Consider the following 22938-nt stretch of genomic DNA (forward strand, 5'->3'; position numbering starts at 1 on the left):
ATAGAAACAATTTATCCCAGTAATAACACTTCTTACTCATGTGTTGCTTTTTTTCTATACATTTCACAAGTCATTATAAATACCTATGCAACATCATAAATTGCATAGATTGAGGAATTTATAGTTTATGGAGTTTTTCTTTCATTGTTTTGTTTTCTTTCTAAGAAATGCTGCTAAATACTCCATAATGCTACATCTGGAATGAAAGAAAAATAATCCATGGGTCCAGACTAGTCCTAGCAGTAGCAAAGAGCTCCAGTGGCTGTAACATAACTTCTATTTGGAGCCCAATGAAGTTCCAGGCTTAACCAACTGACTTAGCAGGGGTAACAAGGGTAGAGTTGTCAAAAGAAAAAATGAGGTACTGAAAAAAAGAGTAAAGTACTACTTAGTTCCTGTTATTGTTAGCATCTCAGCAGGTATTATGAAACAAGACTTACAGGCTGATTTTGAAATTAGTGCCTATGTAAAAGCAACATAGGACCTTTAAAGCAAAAACATAACACATTTAAGCAGCTGAGACAGTTAAACACAATTTGACTATGTTCAGATCAGTGAGAAAGTTGTATTTAAGCTGGTTCTTTATTACCTAAGCAAAGTGCAAAACTCAAGATGTACTAACTGCTCTGTAGAGATGCCCTGAAACAAGTGCCTTTATTGTGGAATGAGGCTGTGCTACAACTGACATAATATATCACAGGCAAAATAACATGTGATTCACCACCATAACAGATTTAGCAGCAGATTTTGTTGAAAATGGAAAAAAACCCACCAGTTTCCCTTACAAATCTGGAACACTCTTGAATATAACTTCTATAGTACTTGCTTCTGCTGGAAATCCAGTTCACATTCACTTTCAGTGCAGCATGGGTTCATCAAAAGCAGCATTAAAATGAGCTCAAAATTTCCATTTAAAAAGATCATTTAATGGAATTTTAAACTGTCTAAGAAGATGGATACACCGTGTTTGTTTTCTACATTAATGATCTATAAAAAGAATGGACTAGACCATAAATACAGTATTTTTTTTGCAACAGCCTTTACTAAAAACGCTACTACTTGTGTTTATCGTTTATATCCTCATATGCAACCTCAAAATTGATTACATTTTAAACCATACATAACTCGCTGCATTTTTCATTTTGACTCATATTGCAAACATTTTTATAACTCTGTTAATATATTCCATACTTTGTATTCTTATTGATTATTAATATTTCTTTAGGAGATTTTATTGCTTTTCAAATAAAAAGCATTAGGTATTTCTTAAAAATAGAAGATAGTATTGCAACTTAGATACTTTTCTTTCTCATGATAATTCTAATAAAAAAAATTGTTAGCATTAATATTTACAGACTACCGTTTTTCACATTTTAAACTCAAGAAATAAAATGAAAACAGTTATTAATGTAAGGTACTGCGGAGGTTCCAGATTTTTTTTCTGTCTCAGATCTCTATTTAAGCTGTTGGGCTGAATCCATAATCGTTTTGAACACTTAAAAAGGTTAATATACCAAAGGAGTGTCCATATACAACATCATGGTTTTATGTCAGGTATATATTAACTTTCCTAATTACTACTGAAGTTTGCAGACTGAGATACAATTTATATTTGGGATATGATTTTGCTATTAATTATCAAATTGGAAAAAAAAATAATCTTGCATTATAAATTCTCTCTTGGAAATTAACGTTATTCTTTTTTTCCATAATCCTATCACAGAAGCAATAAGTGCATTGCAGCATGAACACTTTAATTTTTCCAGTTAGTTTTGAGCAAGCCCAGAGGTGAGGTTTAATAAGGATCAATGGCACTTTATCTGGGACAGGGCCACTTCACAGCATGCAAATTACACAGTAACACTTAAAAAAAGAAATAGATTTAATTAAAAAAAAAAAAAAAAGTAGAACCACAGGCTCTGGAAATTCAATTAAAGGATTTATGCAAAGGTTTGCTAGGTTTTTATATGCAGTTACTGCTTATATAATGAGCTTTTCATATTAAAAATCAATAGGTAATCTAGAGTAGAAGATCATCCCCTTAAATACATTTTTGAAATCAATTTGAAAAATAGTCCATCAACTGCTGTGACTACTCTTGCTGCTTCGATTAGACTAAGAGCAATATTTAAATTGTAAGACATGCTATGGAATATCTATGCTTGGATTTTGCTTTCAAGTATTCTTGTACTTTTAAGTGTCCAAGTTAATCACACAGTAATTCAAGACTGTGTACAAGGGATATTTTATTTACTAGCAAGGGCATTAAAGTCCTGAAATATGTCAAAAGCCAAGGCATCTAATAGCCCAACCCAACAAGATTTTGAATATATGCAAAAAACAACATCTATGACTGTTTTTGCTGTCTTTTATCACAGCCTACTTGCCACTTAACACACCAAGATAAATACTTCTCTTTAAAACTTATTAAAGTCACCAGCTAGGGAAGCAATTAGCCTAACACTTGTCTGAAGTGCAACTTTCACACACCATGAATTTAAAGATGGATCAGGTCCTGTGTCCTTCAGGTTTAATCTAATTTGCCAAGATGCTGTGGCAATATAAGATCATTATATGAAAGTCCAAATATCCTAGTTAATATTCAGCACTTGCCACAAATTCACATCTCATGCAAGCAGGTACACCTGTGAAATGAATGGAGATGGACCCATTGCATCAGCACTTAATTTGCATCTGTCTAACCAATTGCACAGAGTTTGTAAATATTCTGAGGTGAACATTATAAAGTGGTCACTCAAGTGTCCTTGTTGCTCAACAAAAAATCAAGGCAGTGAGAGCTCTCAAACGAAGAATCCAAGGGATTTGCTCACAGCACAGGCTGCTGCTCTTGTTATTGCAGCTTGATAGTCTCCACACAACAGAGGATAAACACAAGGCTCCTTCCTTGCACAGGTAGAATTTTCACATCATTTCCATCCTTTCCGAGGTTTTTATTTTCCTCCTTAATTTAGCACCAAACTGTTGAACAGACATTTTAGCCAATGATAAATTCCTAGACTAGAATATTCTTCTGTTACATGCTTGCACGTAAGGCACAGTGCTTGGGTGAGTTTGGATGCTCATGAAATGTAGATTCTAATAGATTCTAAATAATGAAATGCAGAGGGAAAAAGCACTTACTCATCATATTATCTCGTATGTTCCTATGGCAGGGAGGAAGAAATCTTTATTTCTGTTGTTGGTTATACTTTCATACAAATATTCACATATACGTTTTGTTATCTTAATGCAATATTTTAGAAGAAACGTAATTCCTTTATAAAAGATTTGCAAAATGGTTCTGGCCTATAGCTGCTGTACATGAAACAAAGCAAAATGACAACCATGAGAGTCAGGGATTAGATACAATTTTCTCTATCTGTGACATGCTCTGCCAAGCAAAGCACTTCAGCATTTCAGCTATGAAATATCCTCAGAGGCAAACATATAATATGAAACTTTCAGAGTAAGGAAAAATAAATACTAGCTGAAAAGTATCTAATAGTTTGCAGTTAAAATTAAGATATTTAACAACATAACTATACTGATCAGAAAAGTAATTTACCAATAGTTTGCCTGTTAAAAGTTTATCTTTTTAAACCTGTCTCACCAACAATTGCCAAAAATTCTGCGTCAGTACTTTACTCTTTACACCCATTCTGCATTCACCCTTGCAGAATACCATGGAGTTGAAGTACAGACTGCAAGAACAAATACCCTGCTGTCGTCTCTATTAAGTCAGTTAAATATCTTCATAAGCATTATCTGAGGCACATTTCTTTATTGGATTTCAATTGTTTCTTAAAAGAATATCTCAAAGGAATAAAAGAAAAATGTTTGCTTACTCTCATTTCAAAAGGAACATGGGTACAGACTAACGCCGTCTTACTCGATAGGTTTGAAACAAAGACGTTAATGAACAGTAGCTTTATTTTAATCTTTCTCCCTCCTAACTGAATTTCTTATGCACACCATATTTTTCTACACTTTTGCATTTTAAACACAGTGTAAGTACATGAGGGGATCAAAGAGTTTCAGATGAATCTGAAGAGTTATAGCAAGGGTAACGAGGGTCCTTAGTTTCTAATGACAGAAGCATATGCTCTCAACTTTCTAAACTGCATCCAACTGAGCCATTTATCAAGGCCTGAAACTTTTTCATTATTTAAAGCACCACGACAGCTTTCCACTTGATGCCTTGGAAGTACACAATAATAGAGACTCTATAGTCATTAATTATAATATCAGCTGGTTGATGAAGTTACTGTACTTGCTGCTTGGTGATTTCATTTTTAATTGCAGCAGGTGGTGTGGAAATAAAGTGATGCACTGACACACACGGTCACCTCAATAGTATTTTCTTTTTTATGTATAGATAAATGCAACTTGTTTTATGAAAATTCCCTCTGCTTTGTATCTCACCACATACAGTAGATGCAAGGAAAAATGAGCACACAGAACAAACTGAAAATTAGATGCTTAGAAATTAACTGATAGAAGACATACTGTCCCCATTCTTTTTCCTTTCAAAGATACTGTTTTTTCCCCCATGTAAGCATTCACAGTTTCCAAACACAGTTGTCATTAATAACAGTCATAGCTACCTACAATGTACAAGATTTTTCTTCTAATTTTTGGTGTTACTAATGTATTTCAGTAAGTAGCCACTTTTGAACTCCATAAATCTGAAAATAAAGATGTAATAAAGCAAAATTACACTCCAACCATATTACATTCTAAGACCATTCTAAAAATGGGTGTGTGACATTCTAAATGGTGTGTCCCATTTGGGGTTTTTTTTCTATTTTGATATTAGTCTGATATACTTCATTGCTCTAGTAACTTACTAACCCATGTAATCCACATAGGTTTTTGCTATTTAAAACCCATAAGCATACTGAAAGCAAACACTGGATTACCACAACAAATGTGTATACTGATCTATCCCTTTGTTGTCTTCAGACTGCTGTTGTACATGCTTTCAAATAGTCTGTATTGTTCTTCTGATACGGTCCTCTCTTAAAAGTGTATTTTCCTCCTCAGTGATGTTTTCATTTCATTAATCTCTAATTTAACAGATTAGATAACTATTACAGGAGATTTTGCTGCCATAGGTTTTTCCACGAGATTGATAGGTAATAAAAAGTGGTGTTTCCTAATGGACACAGACATCCATCTTCTACATAAATCAGCAAACTCCCTTAAGAATCCCTTATATCCAAGTCATAGATCAATTGTACTCAAGCCTCATTACAACGCACACACTCTCTGTTCCCTGAAATAAGGCTGTGCTACCTTAGCTCAAAACTACATTCGATGTAATTAATATGATTGTGATGTAAACGGGCCCAGCATTAAAATTGATATCCCCAGGGAGACCAGGTTGAGAAAGCAGCCATGGGCACTGTCATGCGTGGCACACGTAAGTAGGGAAAATATTAGCCCTCGTCCTTACTTAGGATTTAGAGTAGCTACACCATGAAACTGGGAAGGAACGGGAGGCCAGCTCTGCTCAGCAGCACACTCCTATGGCACAGCAGCAGCAGCAGAGTAGCAGCTGGATACCACCCCACTCTGAAAGAAACACTGTACTCTTGCAAATGTTGTTAACTTCAGTCTTCAAAAAATGCTACACAAAGATCATTAAAATAAAAAAATTAAATGGAAAGGTTGTTTACTGTAAGTACTGAATACAGGGAAAAGTCTGAGGTGAATTCTTTGGCTGTAAATTAAGGAAAAAGCAGGTGGGTTCCAGCAATTTAATATTTTATTTGCATAGAGCTGCTATTTCATTTGGAAGAGAATGCTGCAGGAAGAGGGAATCAACTGTGGATAAAGGAGTGTGTGGAAGTGCTGCAAGGTGTCCAAACCAGGCAAACAAAAATAAAGCTGCTGTTCTACAGATACATCTCACTTGATGACAGCTCTGTTCATTTCAGGAAAGAGTTTGTCTAAAATCCCAGCAGGCCAGTACTGCCAGCTTTCATGAATACGTTGTTCCACTCAAGGCAGAAAGCTGAGCGTGGCCCAGCTATGAACAGGGCTTTGTCAGTGTACTCTGGGTCCTGCTTCAAACCCAAAAAAAAAGCTGTATGGCCTGAGCCCACTGCGATTTGCTGGCCCTTCTCCTCTTAAGAAGTCTCCCCCAGTCCCCTGCTGCTACATCTGGTAGGTAACAAGGAGTTAGATATCACAACAAGACAGCTCCAGTGGTTTTGGAGAAGGGAATACAGGCAGTAATATTCCTTTTTCAAATAGTTCTCAGACAAATGTTGAATTTGTTAAATATAATTTATCTATTGCACTGGTTTCCAGAATAGGCTTTTAGGACTCCTGGAAAACAAATCTAGAATTTGGGCTCATAATCAGAGGCATTATAGCCACAAATAATTGTTACTATGAGGTAATAATTATCTGACAAAAATAACTATTACGTAATTACTCACTAAATGTTCTAATTTTGCTGATCTCACCTTCTTAGAAAGATGTTTTCCATCCTCCTTTTAATTCATTTTTTACATTACTACTGTAGTACCCTTGCTGTATGTACAAAGCAGGAAACCAGGTTTGGGTTGGATAATAATGTAACTGAGCCATTCAGATATGCAAACAAACCCTCAAGCCAAACTTTGCTGTCATGCATGTCAAGATTCAAAGCCCCAAAAAGGGAACAAAGTTTGGCACCTTTTACTCACAAGCGCTGAGCACTGAAGTAGGTTATCTAATTTCAGGGGATTAAGCTCACTGTATCCTGGGTGTACATTGTTTTCCATGGCAAGTAGATTCAAATCTACAAAATGCAGAGCAGCCACATTTCCCACATTGAAGGACCACCCCATGTTATTTCCTAATACACCATAAAGGCAAAGATAATTACAATAAAAAGCCTGGAATGTGGCCACATTCATTCTTTCATCTTTTTGCTTCATTGTTCTTTTCTCTCTTGTAGTTTTGGCTCCTTTCTGATTTTGTGGAGTCTTAGCCCCTTACATTCCTGTAGTGCAAATGTGCAATTCAATCCAACCAGCAGCAGCCACGTGTATGATAAACATGAAAATTTCAATAGTCTTCACATTAACTACTCAATCTAATAAGTAGGATTACACATTATATCAATTTTACCAGCTAATTTGTTACTTTCTTTGTCCTGGCTTATTTTTCTGTCATCTTCAATAAAAAAACTTTCTACAAGGGTACCAGAAGTAACACTGTATTACATTTTCAAAGGCTGCACAGCCTCATTTGCACGCTGCACAGATGTAAGAATTATTAACAATGAGCAGAGACCCACGATGTCACACGATCCGAATGCAAATCCTCAAGGCCATTTATTTCCTCCATTCCAGTGGGTAATTGAGCCTCTAAACCACCCACACAGATAAGACTTGTAAAAATAGTTAGTTTGTGCCATAAAAATATTTATACTGAAAAAAAATTTCTTTGCATCTATGAATATGAAAACTGGTCAGATAGTTTACAAAATGGAACTGTTGTATACTGAGTCACCAAATCCAAATTGTTATTTCTCACACTAACATGAAGTAAATGAAAACTACAAACCAACCCATGAGTAACATCAGCATCAGTCTCAAGAGTAACACAAAGGGTGGCCTTTTGATTTATCCATCATTCAAGATATCATTTTTTGGTGTCTCATTTTTACACTGGACATAAGATTCCCAATGTGTGTGTCATAGTTGAAAGTCAGTAAAAATAAATCTAGCCTACAATAGTTTTGCTGCTCTGTCCCTAGCCATGCATGAAAGCAAAGGGAAAACACAGGTGGTGTTAGTTTTCCTTTTGAAGACAGACAATCTCCTTTAAAGCTGAAGCAAGGTTAGGCAGTTAGACAAAACATGCAATACACATTTCTCATTAAAAAACTCTGGAAACTCAGCTACTGCACTAGAAGGAGTTGTTGAGTTTTTTAAATGCATAAAAAGGTCTTGCAAATGACCTCTGCAGACTGCAAGTCAGTATCTTTTGATCTTCAGTAGGAGCCAAACAGATTGCCTGATATTTCCACATGCCAGCCTGGCAGAAACAGACACAATGGGAAGGGCATATCTCATAAAATTACCACCACACCTCTTCTCTCTCACTCCCAGAGCAACAAAGCATTGATGGCCAATAAACTCATGGCAGAGGTTGCTGAAACTAAGATCACATTATTACCATAATCATAATTACCAAAAAGTGAGGAGTCAACCATCCAAAAAAAGGCAATTCATTAATCTATATGATAGAATATGTTTCTACTGCTGGAAACCATTTAACTTGCCACACTTATATCTTCTGAGAAAAGAGGGAATGCACTTCATGAAACCAAGGGAATTTCCCTTTCATGTAAAAGCACCATGAACTGAGTCTCACAGAATGATGTCCAAATAGGTACTGTTAAGAAGGGAAGGTCAAAGTAGTCTTATTCCTGAAGTGCTTTATTTAATCTCAAAGTACTGGGGAAAATACACAATACTCAGCAGAGAAATCTGTGCCAAGGACCTTGTCTTAATAATTCAGTATAACTTTCTTACTCAATCAATCTACCTCCTTTTATGATCTTTATTGTCATTATTAATATAGGTATGAACATAATCCAAAGACATCAAGTCATCAGGAATTGGTGAGAAAAGCTCAGACATTAGGGAACTAAATGAGAGCAGAGAGTGTCTAAATTAACATTCTCAACAATGCAAAATTTGTATGCTTTATTTTAGAATGAATACAACTTGAACATGCTTTTGGTTTTTGATATTTTTTTTGTTGTTTCCTAAAATAGCCAGTATACACCAGACAACATCCTGATTAACTGCTTAACAAATACAGAGAACTCACATTACCATACTTCTCTGGAAAACTAAGAGTTTCAGTTTAGCAATGCCTACTTCAAGCTTTTATCAGCACTAATTTCAATGAAAAAAAATGGTCGTAAAATTCAGAACAGAGGGAAAACAGATCGTAATTAAGCAAAGTGTTACCTCTTTCTATTATAATGAAAGCAAAGTTACAGTTATATTTTTACCAAGATTTTTCCCCACTTAATGAAGACATTATCCATGAGTTTTCAAAGTCACTTTACAAAAGAGCATTCAAGAGACATTAAAGTCAGCTTAAACTAAAAAGTCTTTTTGAAGTCAATAAACAATAAAAAGAACAATGAAAAGACAGCCTTTGATCTCTTCTTACTCTAAAGTCTTTAATTTCTGTTTTAATCTACTGGATGCATTAAGTCTTGTTTTCAAATATTTTTCATCTGCAAGGTACAGTAAGCTTGCCTTGATTTTTTAATTCATATATATTCTTGCTGTATTAATGTAGACTTCTCATTACCAAGGATGGGTGTTATCTCAACGTTCCCCCACCAAAATAAACAGCAAAAAGTTTTAAATTTATTTCTAATTCTGTTTGCTTTTAAAATTTCTTTAAAAAGAAAAAAAAATTAAAAGGAAAAAAGAAAATAGCATCTTCAGCTTTGAAATTTGTGAGAAGATCAAAGACTGTAATGCACATAGATTTTTCAAAGGATAAATTATTAACATGGATGAACACATGCTGGTCAATAACATGGTCAAAGAATGGTAAGAGCATCTCTCTACAGCCAATTACAGCTAATCTGACTTTATTGTTTGCAAGAAATTCCAAGTTAATAACTAAGTTTTTGACATAGCTTTTGAAAATACCTTTTAGCAAAGCTGAGAATTTTGACAAGCTCTTGACCAGGTTCAGCAGCTCGGCATTTCCATTTATTTATTTTTTTATTTCTGTTATCTATTCCTCAGCAGCATGAGCCATGGAAGTAAACAGGAAAATACAAAACCACAATACATGGAAAGTGGAAAAGCAGAGACAGCCACTAGCTCCCACTGTGTCCCAGTTTCTTCCAGGTATCCAGCATAACCCTAGCTGGAAGGGGCAGAAGCTCTTTCCATACCTGTTGCCCCTTAACACACATATAAGCCTGCTGAATTTCTTCCATATAAATAAGTGGATCCATCTGGTATTTAGTAACATGGGATCATCCACAGGGTACAACGGAAAGGAGACCAGATACCCCCTCTTTCAGATCCATTATACTGTAGGAATCTGCCAATTCACTCTTCACATGTATCAGAGAAAACATAACATGGACCACAGAGGGGAAGCTGGGCTGAGCAGCCAAAGGAGCCTTTAATTTACACACAGAGTGTCTGTAGGATTAAAGGTGAATCCTGGGCCTTTACTGACCTAGATGAAAATGCCACAGCTTTTTTGGTATCTAATCATCCTTTCTGTCTTCAAAATATTTCTTTCACAATTCTCCCAAATGAAAGTATTCTCCACCTTCATTTGCTGAAGTCACCAATTTTTGCTGTTGATTTTTGTAAAAGAACACTTCGACAAGTAGTTATTTCACAGATAACACTGAATATTTGACAAATGTGAGACCTCAGTTGTTCATTTCTATAGTGGGATATGAATGGGAACACCCAACCATTGAGCTCTGAATTTTGCTGATGTAAGGATTTTATCATTTGCCATACAGCATATTCCATTTTGATTCAAATAAAACAAAACTATATGGGACAGGTCTTCTCTAAGAAAGCAAATAACCATGTAGAAACCCAAGCAATGTCTTCCTTACATCCAGTTAAGCAAAAAGACCAGAATTTTCACTTTGCTCATGGCAGATATACTTAATAAAAAGAATCAGACTGAGAGCACTTTACTACGTTCAGACTAGCCTTTTATTGATTTGGATGTGCTATGAACCACATTATCTAATCTACAATAAGCCATTTACCAAGTGCAATGATCTATGGGCTAAAAGGCTTAGATTTTTAGTTCCATTGTAGACTTTTTGATGAAATGGTAGATCAGCAGAGAATAATAAGATTGTGAGGGACAGAAGTGTCAATATTAGGAAATTAGAAAGTTTGGCTTACTGTTTTCAATCCTCTTGCTGTTCATTTAAAAGCCCAATATCTCTTTTTCTAGACTAATTGCATCTGTGTATTTAAGAGAGCTCCCAGATGACATCCCACAGGGTGTCAAGTTCACAGGGGTTCAAGGGCTCATCCAACTGAAAATATTTTTATTTTGCAAAAACAAAATCATCCATCTGAGCACATGACAACCATTTGGTGACGCATGTGCTATAATTATATGAGGATACAAGTCATCATGATTCTGTCTTCTTGCTGCTACTGCTGCTTCACACAAGCAAAGTTCCATCTGTTGCATATGAGATCTTAGAAATTTTCCTTAAAACAGATTTGATGCATTGTGCATCAGAAACTTTTCTTTACCTACATACACAGAGCCTGGAATATGAGGCTGAGATCCCAGTGACTTACACAAACAAATCTGGACTAATGCTCCCACAATCTTGTCTCTGATTGCCTCTCCTCTGATTGTGAGCTTTGACCACTTTTACACACGAGAATTCTCCAGCTGCCACCATGAAATGCCAAAGAAATTTCAAGATGGTTCCTTTATCTACTGTTCTATGTTAACCCAGGAAAGAACCACACATAAGAGATATGCTTCCTTATTTTCAATACAGCTTTCTGACTGAAACAGTAACACTGAACTTCCTGGCAATGTATCCTTTAACTGTCTTCTTAAATTAACAAGCAATTAATGCAAAGATAACTTCTTCCTGAAAATGGCTGCTTTCAGCTAACTTGGACTCAGATGTTTGTGAAAAACATAACAGTGAAGAACAGATTTGCAACATCATAAGCATCATCAAAATAACATCTCGTGTTAGCAAAGATAAACAGGACTAAAATTCAGTGGCCTTCAGCAGACAGAAATAAACCCCACTACTTAGTGATAATTTATGTGAAAACCAAAGTATATTTATGAGATTATTTTATCTACAGTTCTATGGAAAATTTAACTGCATCATTTCTGAGTAAGACTGACAGGTTACATGCCGAAGTAAATGTACTGAAGACATTAATGTCACTTTAAAGCAACTCAAATTTTGATGCTCTGATATTTTTGTTGTACTGCAACTATTAGGATGCATTCCCTCATTTTTTGAAAGCGAGAAAAGGACGCATAACTAGTTCAGGCTACCATGTAACTTTACAACAACTGACACTAACTATAATAGAAGCCAGTTTGTATTAAGATGTTATTGCACCTTTCCAGTTCTAATCGCCAATTATGACTCTATTAGTCCTACTTGGCAGTTCATCTGCTCCTGCATCAGCTAAGGGGGACTTGGAGACGGACCTCTGATCTTCATGTTTCCGCTCCAGTGAGTGCTCAGCACAGCGGCTGTCATCTTGAGACATTGAGGAGGTAAGGCATTGCCTTTTCTAAGATAACTACACCTGACCTTACAACAATTTACTAAGGAAATACCTGCCTAATGGCAGGGTGAGTGCAGTTTCTTTTACACTCACAATGGCACTGCAAATTAGAGACAACAGGATAAATCTATGACCAGCTCACTAGACACTTCATTAAATCACTGTTCCCTTGCCTTGTAGAGCACTAATAGAATCACAGCCCTCGTTAGCTACTGAATAAAAGATCAATCACATTCTTTGAGAGCTCTTGCTACCAGCTTCCAGAGGAAACAAGGAAAAAAAAAAAAGACATATTTAGGATCATCAGTAAGATTCTGAATGGCCTCACTGCAAGTTGGTTAAATTACCTTTTCCACAACTGACTCTGGCTGTAATACTCTGAGGAACTTGTTAAGTCTGCTTTCAAAAGCTGCTATCTAATATATGACTACCAGACCCTGGTCAAAAGTTCATAATGTGCATATGTAAAAAGGTACTAAATTGCCTGAGGGCTAAAACCAGAGGAGTTTAATTGAAGCAAAATGCTGAAAATGGTCTGTTGAGGGTCTTTCTATTGGGATACTGCTGGCACTAGCTGATTGAAGTACAGCACATAAAAGCCTTACAACAATATTTCTTTAAATGCAGCTGAAACTGCAAGCACTTGCTAGTGCATATATCGTGTGCCAAGAGGAAAAAAAAAAAAGAACCTTCCCTAAAACAAACAAAGATTTAAGTATTGATATAATTCATAATTCAAAAGTGTGTGGATAAAAGGAAGAATTAAACAACAGTGAATATCTGTCAGTATAAGTCATGTTATAAACTCCACATGTTGTTTTAGTGGGAAATGTAAGTACATATGTAAACATTTTTAATTGGCATCCATTAAGATTCGTTGCAATGAAAAGTAGAAAATAACTTCAATTCAATCCATTTATGACCACACTTGGAATTTTGGAAACAGTCACCTATTAGATTAAAGATTCTTATGCTTAGTCTGAAATCCAAGGACTTGTTTGTAGTAATTTGGGAATCATTACTCTACTTATATACAAGATAAAGAAAAAAAAAGCAGGAAAGAAAAAAGAAAACATTTTCCTCCAAAACCATTCAAAATACTGAAAAAGAAAATCCCAACAATATAAATGTTTAGTATAAAAGGGTCATCATCTGAAAATGAGGAAAAAATAGGAAATTCTCCACTTAATTCTACTGCATTTTATTATCTCAAATAAAAGTGTTCTTTTATCTAAACAGAAACTGTGAATGTTTTGACTTAGCACAGTGAATACAAACAGAATATTTTACCTTCTATGTGGATATTTATGAGCATGTTGCCTGAGAATTTGGATTTTGACCACAGTAATTTGAAAGAATTAACAAGCAACCATCTTCAACTTTTGCTCTTTTTGTAGGAAACTCAGTGAATTACTCCTCAATATTTTTGTTCTTACTACCTTGGTCAAAACATATCATTACAAATATTTACAGTGGCTACGGTGAAACACTCATTTTTATTTTTAAAAAAAATTTATTTTTACCTTTTGAGAACCACATTCACATGGAATGTTATCCAACCTGCTATAGATATGAAATTGAAATGTTAAGTTAAACTTCATTGCTTCTCTGCCAGCTTCTCTTTACCTCAATCAGGACTTGACGTGGAAGTTAAGGCAGATATTGTGCAGGGAAATGGCAATAGGTCAGTGTGACAGTCCCTCCATAGCAATTGCACTTTATGCCATTAGACAGTCATTCAGCCTGGTTTAAAATATATTCTTGGGAAGGATTCTCAAAAAATCTCCCAAAACAGAGAGGGACAACAGACTACAAATATTTCAGTAGACATAATGTTTAAAGCAAGTAGACTGACTTTGTTCCAGGCCTCGAAGTCTCTATTTCAGGTCTGCAAAACCCTTTCTTTCCAACTTCTGAGCACTACAATATGATTACTTAATGGATGTACCTGCCAGCAAAAGGGAACAGGGAAAGGTAGCAGAAGAGCTAAAGGCTTTTTTCCTTATTATGATAGTGAACAGGAATAACCACATAATTTGGCCCAGTAACATTTCATTGCCAATTATAAACATTATTTTAGGGGAATAGATTAGCAATTAGATTGAATTTACAGGATTTTTTGCTGTGGAGAGTGCCAAAGTTTTCTGATGCGTCTTCTGTCCCTTCCTAACAGCAGAAAAAGCATTGAGCTATGTGGTCAGTTTTGCAGGTCTTGAGTATGCAGGCACAGTATTTGATTTTCCCAGACAAGCACTGGTCTGGATTGTGCTCTGAAGAGCATAATTGGCCTTAGCTGAAGGCCATTTAAAATGCCACGTTACTGTCTATTGAATAAGCACACACGTAATGCAATAATGATCAATTTTGCCTCGCCACCAAAAATAAGGTCAGATATTGTTTCATTAAAAATACATTTTATATGAAAACATCTCATTTAGAAACATGAAGTTAAAAGGAGACAAAAAATATTATATCGCAAGTGGAACTGCCAGCTTTGTTGATACTTTCTGCTATAATTCCTTTAAAAGTTGGAAATTCACATATATTTCTTATCAAAGGCATGGAAGAACTCAACCCATCTTATTTCTCAAAGTCACCACTTTCGGTGCAAATGCTGAGAGAGAAGCTCACTTCATACATACTAGTTCAGCAAATGGCATCAGAGTAGCTCTAAGGCCATTCAGCTCAGGGTAGGACCTTGTTTCTTGGCAGAACTAGTTAACTCATTTCCAGTTTACTCATGATATCTCGACAAAAACCAAAATAAATGTGTTTCCCAGAGAACCTTTATTTTACTAGCACTAGGTACAGAAAAATAATGACAAGTTTTTACATTTATGCTATCAGATTACTAGCAGAATTGCAACATATATGCCCAGTCCACAAGAGGAAATATGGAAGGATTTTTCAGATGCTCAACCACTCTAAGACCCTGCCTACCTGCTCAAGTGCACTGATATTTTGGGCCTTTCCCTTGGGGAACTTCAGTGGAGAAATTCCTTTCCTACACAGGCACAACACTGCTCTGCAGTGGAGAGGGATCTCTGCAGTGCTGAGGCAGGGAGCACCAGGACACCCCATATCCCTGTGCAGATCATACCTCTGCTCCTTAATTAACACTGTTAGATCAACCACATTATTTGGGATGGGATGAACTATTTGGCCTGAGTAGACAATCAGATTCTAAATGACACTGTTACAAAGTCATTATCATAAAAAATTGCCAAGACAGTTGTTTTATTTGAAGTGCTAAATTAGTTTTCTTGTACTGGTAGTATTCATCTTCATGTTAGTTTGACATCTCAGGACAACATTTTAACAGTAATGCTGCTCAGTGTAAAGGAATAGTGTTTCCAATTTTCTAGCAAAATGAAAAAACCCTAATTACATTCATTAATAGATTACAGTGACAGGCAAGGCAACTGTAAGAAAAACACCTGCATTCCAGAGTGTTTCAATGAAAACTTTAATCCTAGTATTTCCAGGTATGCTTATGCTCTAGCTTGTAAACTTGAAATGTTCTTCAGTATTTTTTGCATAGTGGTGGGTATAGCATTCAAAGAGAAATCAGTAACAACCTGCCAGTTCAGAATAATTCTACAATCTGTTCCTTTACATCACGTTTGGTACCCAACACTCAAGTAAATACTTCCATAATCAGTTAGTTGTGTCACCAGCCACTCATATACACACAGTCACCTATTACAAAGAATAGAAACTAGCAATGTTGTGAACAAACATGAAAAACAAGCCCACAGTAACTTTCAATTCCTACACCTGATTAACATTCTCCTGAATTCATAGCAATATCTATCTTAAATACATTAGAGTTGAAAGTACCATCCACAAAAGCAGCACTTGTATAAAAACTCCATTTGTGGGAATGTCAACTCTTTAAGAGAGAACTGCTATAGGAGATGGAAATCCACAACACTAGCAAATCAATCCTGCATGATTGGAACAAGCAGATCATCTTTTTCAAGACAAAAAATTCTCTATATATCTCAAAAATTACTTTTATGTAAGATGCACTATTCAACATTGCTATCTTTAGCATTTCAATGTGATGCTTTATAATTAGTAAAACCTGCCACTTTATTACAAGTAAATCACACAAACTCAGGCCATATAACAAACAACAAACATAGAAACATTTTAATATTTTAACTGGCAAATGGATTCAATCAAGTTGTGGTGGTTTTTTTGGCCAAATCTTCCTCCTCTATTCTTGAGTGTAGTTCTTGAATCACATAAAAAATTAGAAGAAGAAACACACTCCTACCTAGAAAGAAGGCACAGGAACAGTAAATAAACTAGGACTATGATAGATGGAAGCTCAAGATCTGAACACTATCTAGCTAAGGTTCTCAATAACTCTCTGAGAGTGTTATACAGTGGAAGCTACTGAACTACGAAATACTGGTGAATATCCAGTGGAAAAAGTAAACATGCTCCCTAGGACAGTCTCATCAACCACAGACCTATATCCCTTCACATGGGAACCTGGCCAATGCTCCAAGCTGGCTGAGGAACATCCTGCAGTTTGAGTCTTACCTTTACAAAACAGAAAATTACCACAGTCACATCTGTAACAGCAAAAAAACAAATAATCCCCAAACCAACAAACCCAACCCAGAAAGTTCCCTCATATTTTCCTCTGGAGAATGAAAGATACCTATAAATACAGAACTGACAAGAACTAGAAACACTATTAGTGTCACAGAAGAATACCTCCCAAAAGCCTAGAAAGATGAGTTTTCTATACATACATGTACATTTTCAACAGCTTTCCTGGAAGAAAGTTTTGGGGTATGTTAATTCAGTTATACAGTTATCATGTCCAGGGAATGCCCACATGTTGACGAATGACATGTCACACACCAAAAACCAAACAGATAAATCACTTTTTCAGGAAAACACAGTCTTACTGTGTTCACCTATCCAGGAATATTAAATATTTTTCATTTAGATAGACACATACCTACACGCACATATATATGTAAAAATGGTGAGAATACTGACAAAACATTGTGTAGCACTCTGCATTTGATATACTGTATTATTTTTGGACCTTGCAAATATACTTTTTTAATGACTTTTCTCTAGCAAAATGACTTTCTAGCTCACATTACTTGGACACTTTTACTGTTTACTCTTCCATCTTTTCTGTAAAGTCAGAAGAGATTTCCCTGAGAACTTCAAATAAATAAGATATCCAGCTGCACAAACACTATACATTCTGTTAGATTACTTTGGCTTCCTATGGAATATTTGACTTTCTCTGAATGTAAATGATTAAAGAGAATTCATCATATGAAACTGATTGGTGAATTGTTTAAAGTGGTATGGCACCTCTTCAAAGATGATAGAGAGATAAATGAAAAGGCTGTGTTATGGTAAAACATCTCAGATATCCAAAGAGATCTAGGGAAATATTAATGTAACTAAGCACTGTGTCCCCCAATTAAGAAAATGCATTTAAATACTCCCATAAAATAGCATTTACATTGCATTCTCTTTTAATAATTTGATATTTCATCTATTTTAAATATGGCAAATAAAAGCTTCAAGTTTCCTGAACATCTGTCAGTTCATAAATACCAACTTGAAAAAATGTAAGGAAAGATAAACCATGTTCTAGAATCCACAAAATGTATATTGCCTTGTGAGTTATGCTTACCAAATGGCACAGGCTAGCAAAGTTCAGTTATGTCATTTAATTATTTTTACCACTTACCATTTTAAATTTGGGCATAAGATTTTTAACTTTCAGAGGTCAAAGAAAGAAAAACTAAACTTGGTCCAAAAACCTTACTTTTACTAAACTTTAGATGTGTGGATCAGCAGCTCTGTTTCCTAAAGAGCTATCTATCAGCAGGTGTGTATGCAGCTGTATCAGCAGGCACATAAAAGACAAGGATGAACTGGAAGGAAGTAAAAGATGCACTATTACCTAATTGCCACATCAGGTGACATTGACAAGAAGGTCTCAGCTCAAGGTTTAGTGATGCAGAGGGAGTTTGATTCTTCCTCATTTAAGGAATAAACAACAGATTTACATTTTTTAAAAAAAATCACAGCTGAAAGTAATTTAGCTCTTGGACTCTAAACTCATCAAGAAACTTGATTCTTGATTTAAAGGAAGAAAACTAAGAAAGTAAAAAAAAAAAAAAAAAAAAAGTAATGAAACACAATTACTTCTTACAAATACTTGTTCATAACTCTTCCACCCATCATTAATGCCATCTCACAGCTTCTAAAGTTTGGCAGATGGCAACAGTTTGAAGTGGAACCCATATTTGCCATTTTACATCTTAACCCACATGGGTTTTGTCTTTCACATTTCATGTCACTCACAGTACCAGAATTTCAATAGCTGAAAATATCTGGTCCACTGGAAGTGCCTTGTACAATTCGTATTTGGCTGCACTTAATTTGCTTGCTAGCTGTACAGCATAGCAGCTATAGGGCTGCCCAAAAAGTTAAGAATCTTTAATAAAAATTAGTTGCTAGGGACTTTTTTATAAAAAAAGTTATCAGAAACTCACAGCTAGCTAAAAAGTCAAGTTTTATCACTGTTAATATTTGAGACCATCTTTCTAGGCTGCTAGAAACAGATCATTGGATCATTATAAATGAACTACAGCACATTGACTCTGCTTTTGATTATAGTTATCTCATTCATAAAAACGTTGTCTCTATTACTCTCTTGTTATTAAAGAAAATGAATAATCCTGTGATTTATGTGCTAGCTGGTAACTAAGAAGGTCTGGATTCTACTGTGTTATTTACAACAAACTGTCTAAGTGACCTTGCTCAGGCACTGAAATGAGAAATGGTGGGGTCATGAGGGGTTGAGTCGCCTCAGCTGCAGTAAGTGTAACCAGGGGGCTCTGGGGTGCAGCGGGGGACCCCCACAGGGCTCTAGGGTGCAATGAGGGCACTCAGGGAGCTCTAGGGTGAAGTGGGGGGCACTCGAGGGGCTCTGGGGTGCAGTGGGGGGCAACCAGAGGGCTCTGCAACAAAGCAAAAGGCATGGGAGAGCTTTGGGGCACACTTGTGTTTGGCCTCAGCAATGCATGGTGATTGCAGCCAGCAATTGTCACTGCTGGCTAGGCTACAAAGTCATCAGAGATGACCCTTTTTTAGGCAAAAAATACATAACTATTTAAAAGAAAATCCCTTTTGTTTACTGTCCTTCTTAAAATTATTAATCTAACGATATACTGATATAATGTAAATCTGTTCAAGAGTGAGCAAAGGAAGACCAGTAGCAAAGGTAAGAATTACTACCTTAGTTGAGAGATATGACAACCTATGCTGGTAGATATAAAATTGTTCTAGACCACAGCTGCCATTTTCCTAAGTTAAAGCCACATGTTTCCATTAGCACCAAATAAATGCATGAAAAAATGGAGGCAGTCTGTTTCAATTTTTAAAAAGATCTTCAAGACATTTAAGTTCACTCATCTTTTTATACAGGAAATCACTACATTTTAACAGATTATTCCCAGCAAATAAAAAAACGATGATGTTTCATTATGGGAAAGACCCCAAGAACACTACCATCATGAGGCAAGTTCCTAATAGCAAGTCATGACACAAAAACACAAAGGTAAAGGGACAAAGAAGAAAAAAAAGGCTAAATACCCTGTTCAGCTGTTTCTGCCAGACTGCAACATCTTGCCTGTCACCCAAGCACCTCAACACTCATAATACAACAGAAATTTGCTTTCTTATAGTTTATGCAATACATTCTGAGCAGATGAATGCTGCGTAACACCTCAGAGACACCACGGCACTCCAGCTGCAGTTCAGCACTGCAAGTGATGGTGAGTAAAAAACAATGCAAGACTGACTTTCTGCAAGTTTCAGAAAGACATACTCTGTTCTATGCGGTTAACTACCTATGAGGCCAATCTTTTTCAGATTTCAGGCAGGAGAGAGGATAAGGTGGCAGACAGGGCTGGATGTGAGTTTGCACAGAAGATTAGCATTTGTGGACAATTCAGACCTGTGTGCAGACATTCCACAAAGTGTATATCTAGCTTTCTAATTCAAGAAGGCTTTTTCAGGGAAAAATAGGGAAATATCATTATTAATTTCAAATTCTAATTTAATTACATGTAATAGAAAACATTATGGACCAAATGTTTCCTGTCTTACAGCCCGCACACTTAGCAGGACATTCTGAAATTCTGCAAGGATCTAGAGGGAGAGGAAGAAATTCCTTACTTCCGCCACAAAACTACAGGGCATAACATAGCTGCTCTACAAACAGCTAATGGGGTGTGTTGAACACAGCAAATTCCATGGCCATTGCTCCTTCCTGAGTGCTCTTCTGCACAGAGACCCTGAGCTGTTCTGTTTGGCACATAGATAGGTTTTTACAAAGACTTTCCATTCCTGTGGTGTGGATTATGGGGGATGGATCTAATTTGCCCTCATATTTCATGCTACATTTATTTTAGCAAGAAGTTTAAGTATGTATCAGTGAAATGTAATTTTGATAATAAACTAGCTTGTATTATATTTTATTACTAGATAGCACACAGAAAATCTAAAGTGCATAGAAGAATTTTTGAACCATCCTTGCAAAACAATTGATGATTATTTTGGAGGCATTTCTTTACCATCCTTTTACTACCAATCAAAATACTCTTCCACATCTTTCCTTTTACCCAGTTCAGTCAATTTTAAATAGCAGTATTCTGCAAGGAAGCATTTGCCATCAGGGTTCAATACAATAATTTTCCTTCCATGTTACTAGAGGTACAGTCCACAAATATGTGTGTTTAAAAAAAAAAGAGAGAGAGCTGTTGCTTAGCATCTCTTTAACATTTACTCTTTAAGCACTAACCCATAAAACAGGAGAGCTGCAGATGTGACTTCTGTCCTCTCTACCAGTGGTAATATTCTGTAGATAGTCCCCTTTCACTGTCCCTTCCTCTTTTACTCCCTGCCCAAATTTTCTCAATTTGAGAAAAGAAACTGCCATTTTGATCGTATCTAAACTGTCAGGTTCTTTTAAAAAATAAGTGCCTGTTGCTTTTCAAGAAACCCCAGTGCATTTTCAGGAATGTCTTGGGGAAGAAATAGAGGCCAAATTCTATGCTGAAATCTGCACATACCCACCCTACCCAGGACTGCTCTTGGAGTTGAACATGCACAGCTGAGGGCAGAATTTGGCCTGAACTGGGAATTCAGTAATGGAAGCCAACATCAACTCAACACAGCCCACACAGATCTCTGGACAGCAAAAAATGTTTACTTAAGAAGAGAATACTATCCCCAGCTCTATGGGTTATTCCAGCTTCTTTAGCAAAGAACAGGGGAGAAAGAGAGAAGATGATTTGATTGCAGGGCCTCTTTTGGGCTTCTATCCGAAGAAAATAGATGTGATCCTTAGGCAGAAGCAAGTCATTCCTATAGATGGCAGATTCATTTCTTGCCAGAATAGCATTTCTGAATTTGTTAGGTGTGAGTGCAACTCATCACAAGAAATTTAGACACTACCAACATACTGCAAAAGTAAAACCAGTGAAGCAGTGGTAGGCACAGGGGTTTCCTCCTGTTCATATGAGCATTGCAATAGATGCCAACAGCCTCAAACACTCCTGGGATAACATCAGAACTACAAGAATTCATTGTTTTCTGTAAAACTAAGAAATGCAGAAGACTGGGGCCTTTAAAAATACTCCTTCTAATTCCCAAAAGCAAATAGTTTAAATACAAAATCTACTTCTGAAAAGCAATTATCTTTGGGGGAGAGGGGAAAAATCAAATAACAGTTCAAGTATCAGTTTCTTACATGGTGAAAAATTAATGGCAGAATGGTCTTATTGCAGCTAACTGGCTGCTTAAAGAGACAGGTTGAGCTCTTCGACTTGTAATTTACATCTCAGCAACAGAACTGATGTTATATTCCCAACCATTAAAAAGGGGTAACACATCTGCTAGAACTCCAGCACAATGGCTGGCTTTGCACTGCAACAGGAAATGTAACTCAATAGTCTCAGAACTTCTACAAACCCTAGCCATTTCCTAATGTGAAAGGATTTGAAAACTCAGCTCACTAAAACATCTGTTAAGCTCTTGCTGCTCTAAGACACGGTATCATTTCAGCTCTGTTACCTGCCAAGAAAAATATTTGGTTCTATGTAAGACTAGCACGAGTGTGTGATAATGGCACTCTGCTTCTAATTTTTTATGCCATTGTACACTCTCAAAATCACCTGGGGGTGACACAACATACTCAATATAAGCTTGAATCTTACAATGAGTTTATTTAATTTTAATCCTGTTTGTAAACAGCAACAAATCAGATATACTCTGAATAACTACCATTAATTTAAAACAAAAGAAACAACTTAGTAAAAATGTTCTTGAGCCAACCCACAAGAGAGAGAAGAGACAGAAAGAGAGAAGGAGAAAAACTGAGTGAAAGAGCATGAAAGAAAGAGGTAAAAATAAATAAAATTTGGAAAAAAACCCAAGGAAGCAAAACCCTAAAAAACCATAGGTCAAACCAGATAAACTTAAGCGTGGACTACTCAGTTACTGCAGAGCTTCTTTTCCAATATTTTCTTTACAGTGGCTACTTGTTTCAGTTTACATTTAATTATACTATAAGCTT

General features: G+C 36.1%; 1 protein-coding gene across 3 annotated transcripts in view; it reads right to left on the bottom strand.

The window, feature by feature from the left end:
* The window catches only part of WWOX (WW domain containing oxidoreductase), a 481619-nt gene that overhangs the window by 344712 nt on the left and 113969 nt on the right, over positions 1-22938 (bottom strand). The window contains exon 9 of one of the 3 annotated variants that reach the window (XM_051629652.1): positions 15172-16584. The exons of the other annotated variants lie outside the window; for them this stretch is intronic. Within the exon in view, the coding sequence (XP_051485612.1) occupies positions 16561-16584 (24 nt within the window). The 3' untranslated portion in view covers positions 15172-16560. Of the gene's footprint in view, positions 1-15171; positions 16585-22938 lie in introns of those variants that run through there. 3 annotated transcript variants of the gene reach the window in all.

This window comes from Apus apus, chromosome 11, assembly GCF_020740795.1.
Source record: "Apus apus isolate bApuApu2 chromosome 11, bApuApu2.pri.cur, whole genome shotgun sequence".
In the NCBI taxonomy this organism is placed as follows: Eukaryota; Metazoa; Chordata; class Aves; order Apodiformes; family Apodidae; genus Apus; species Apus apus.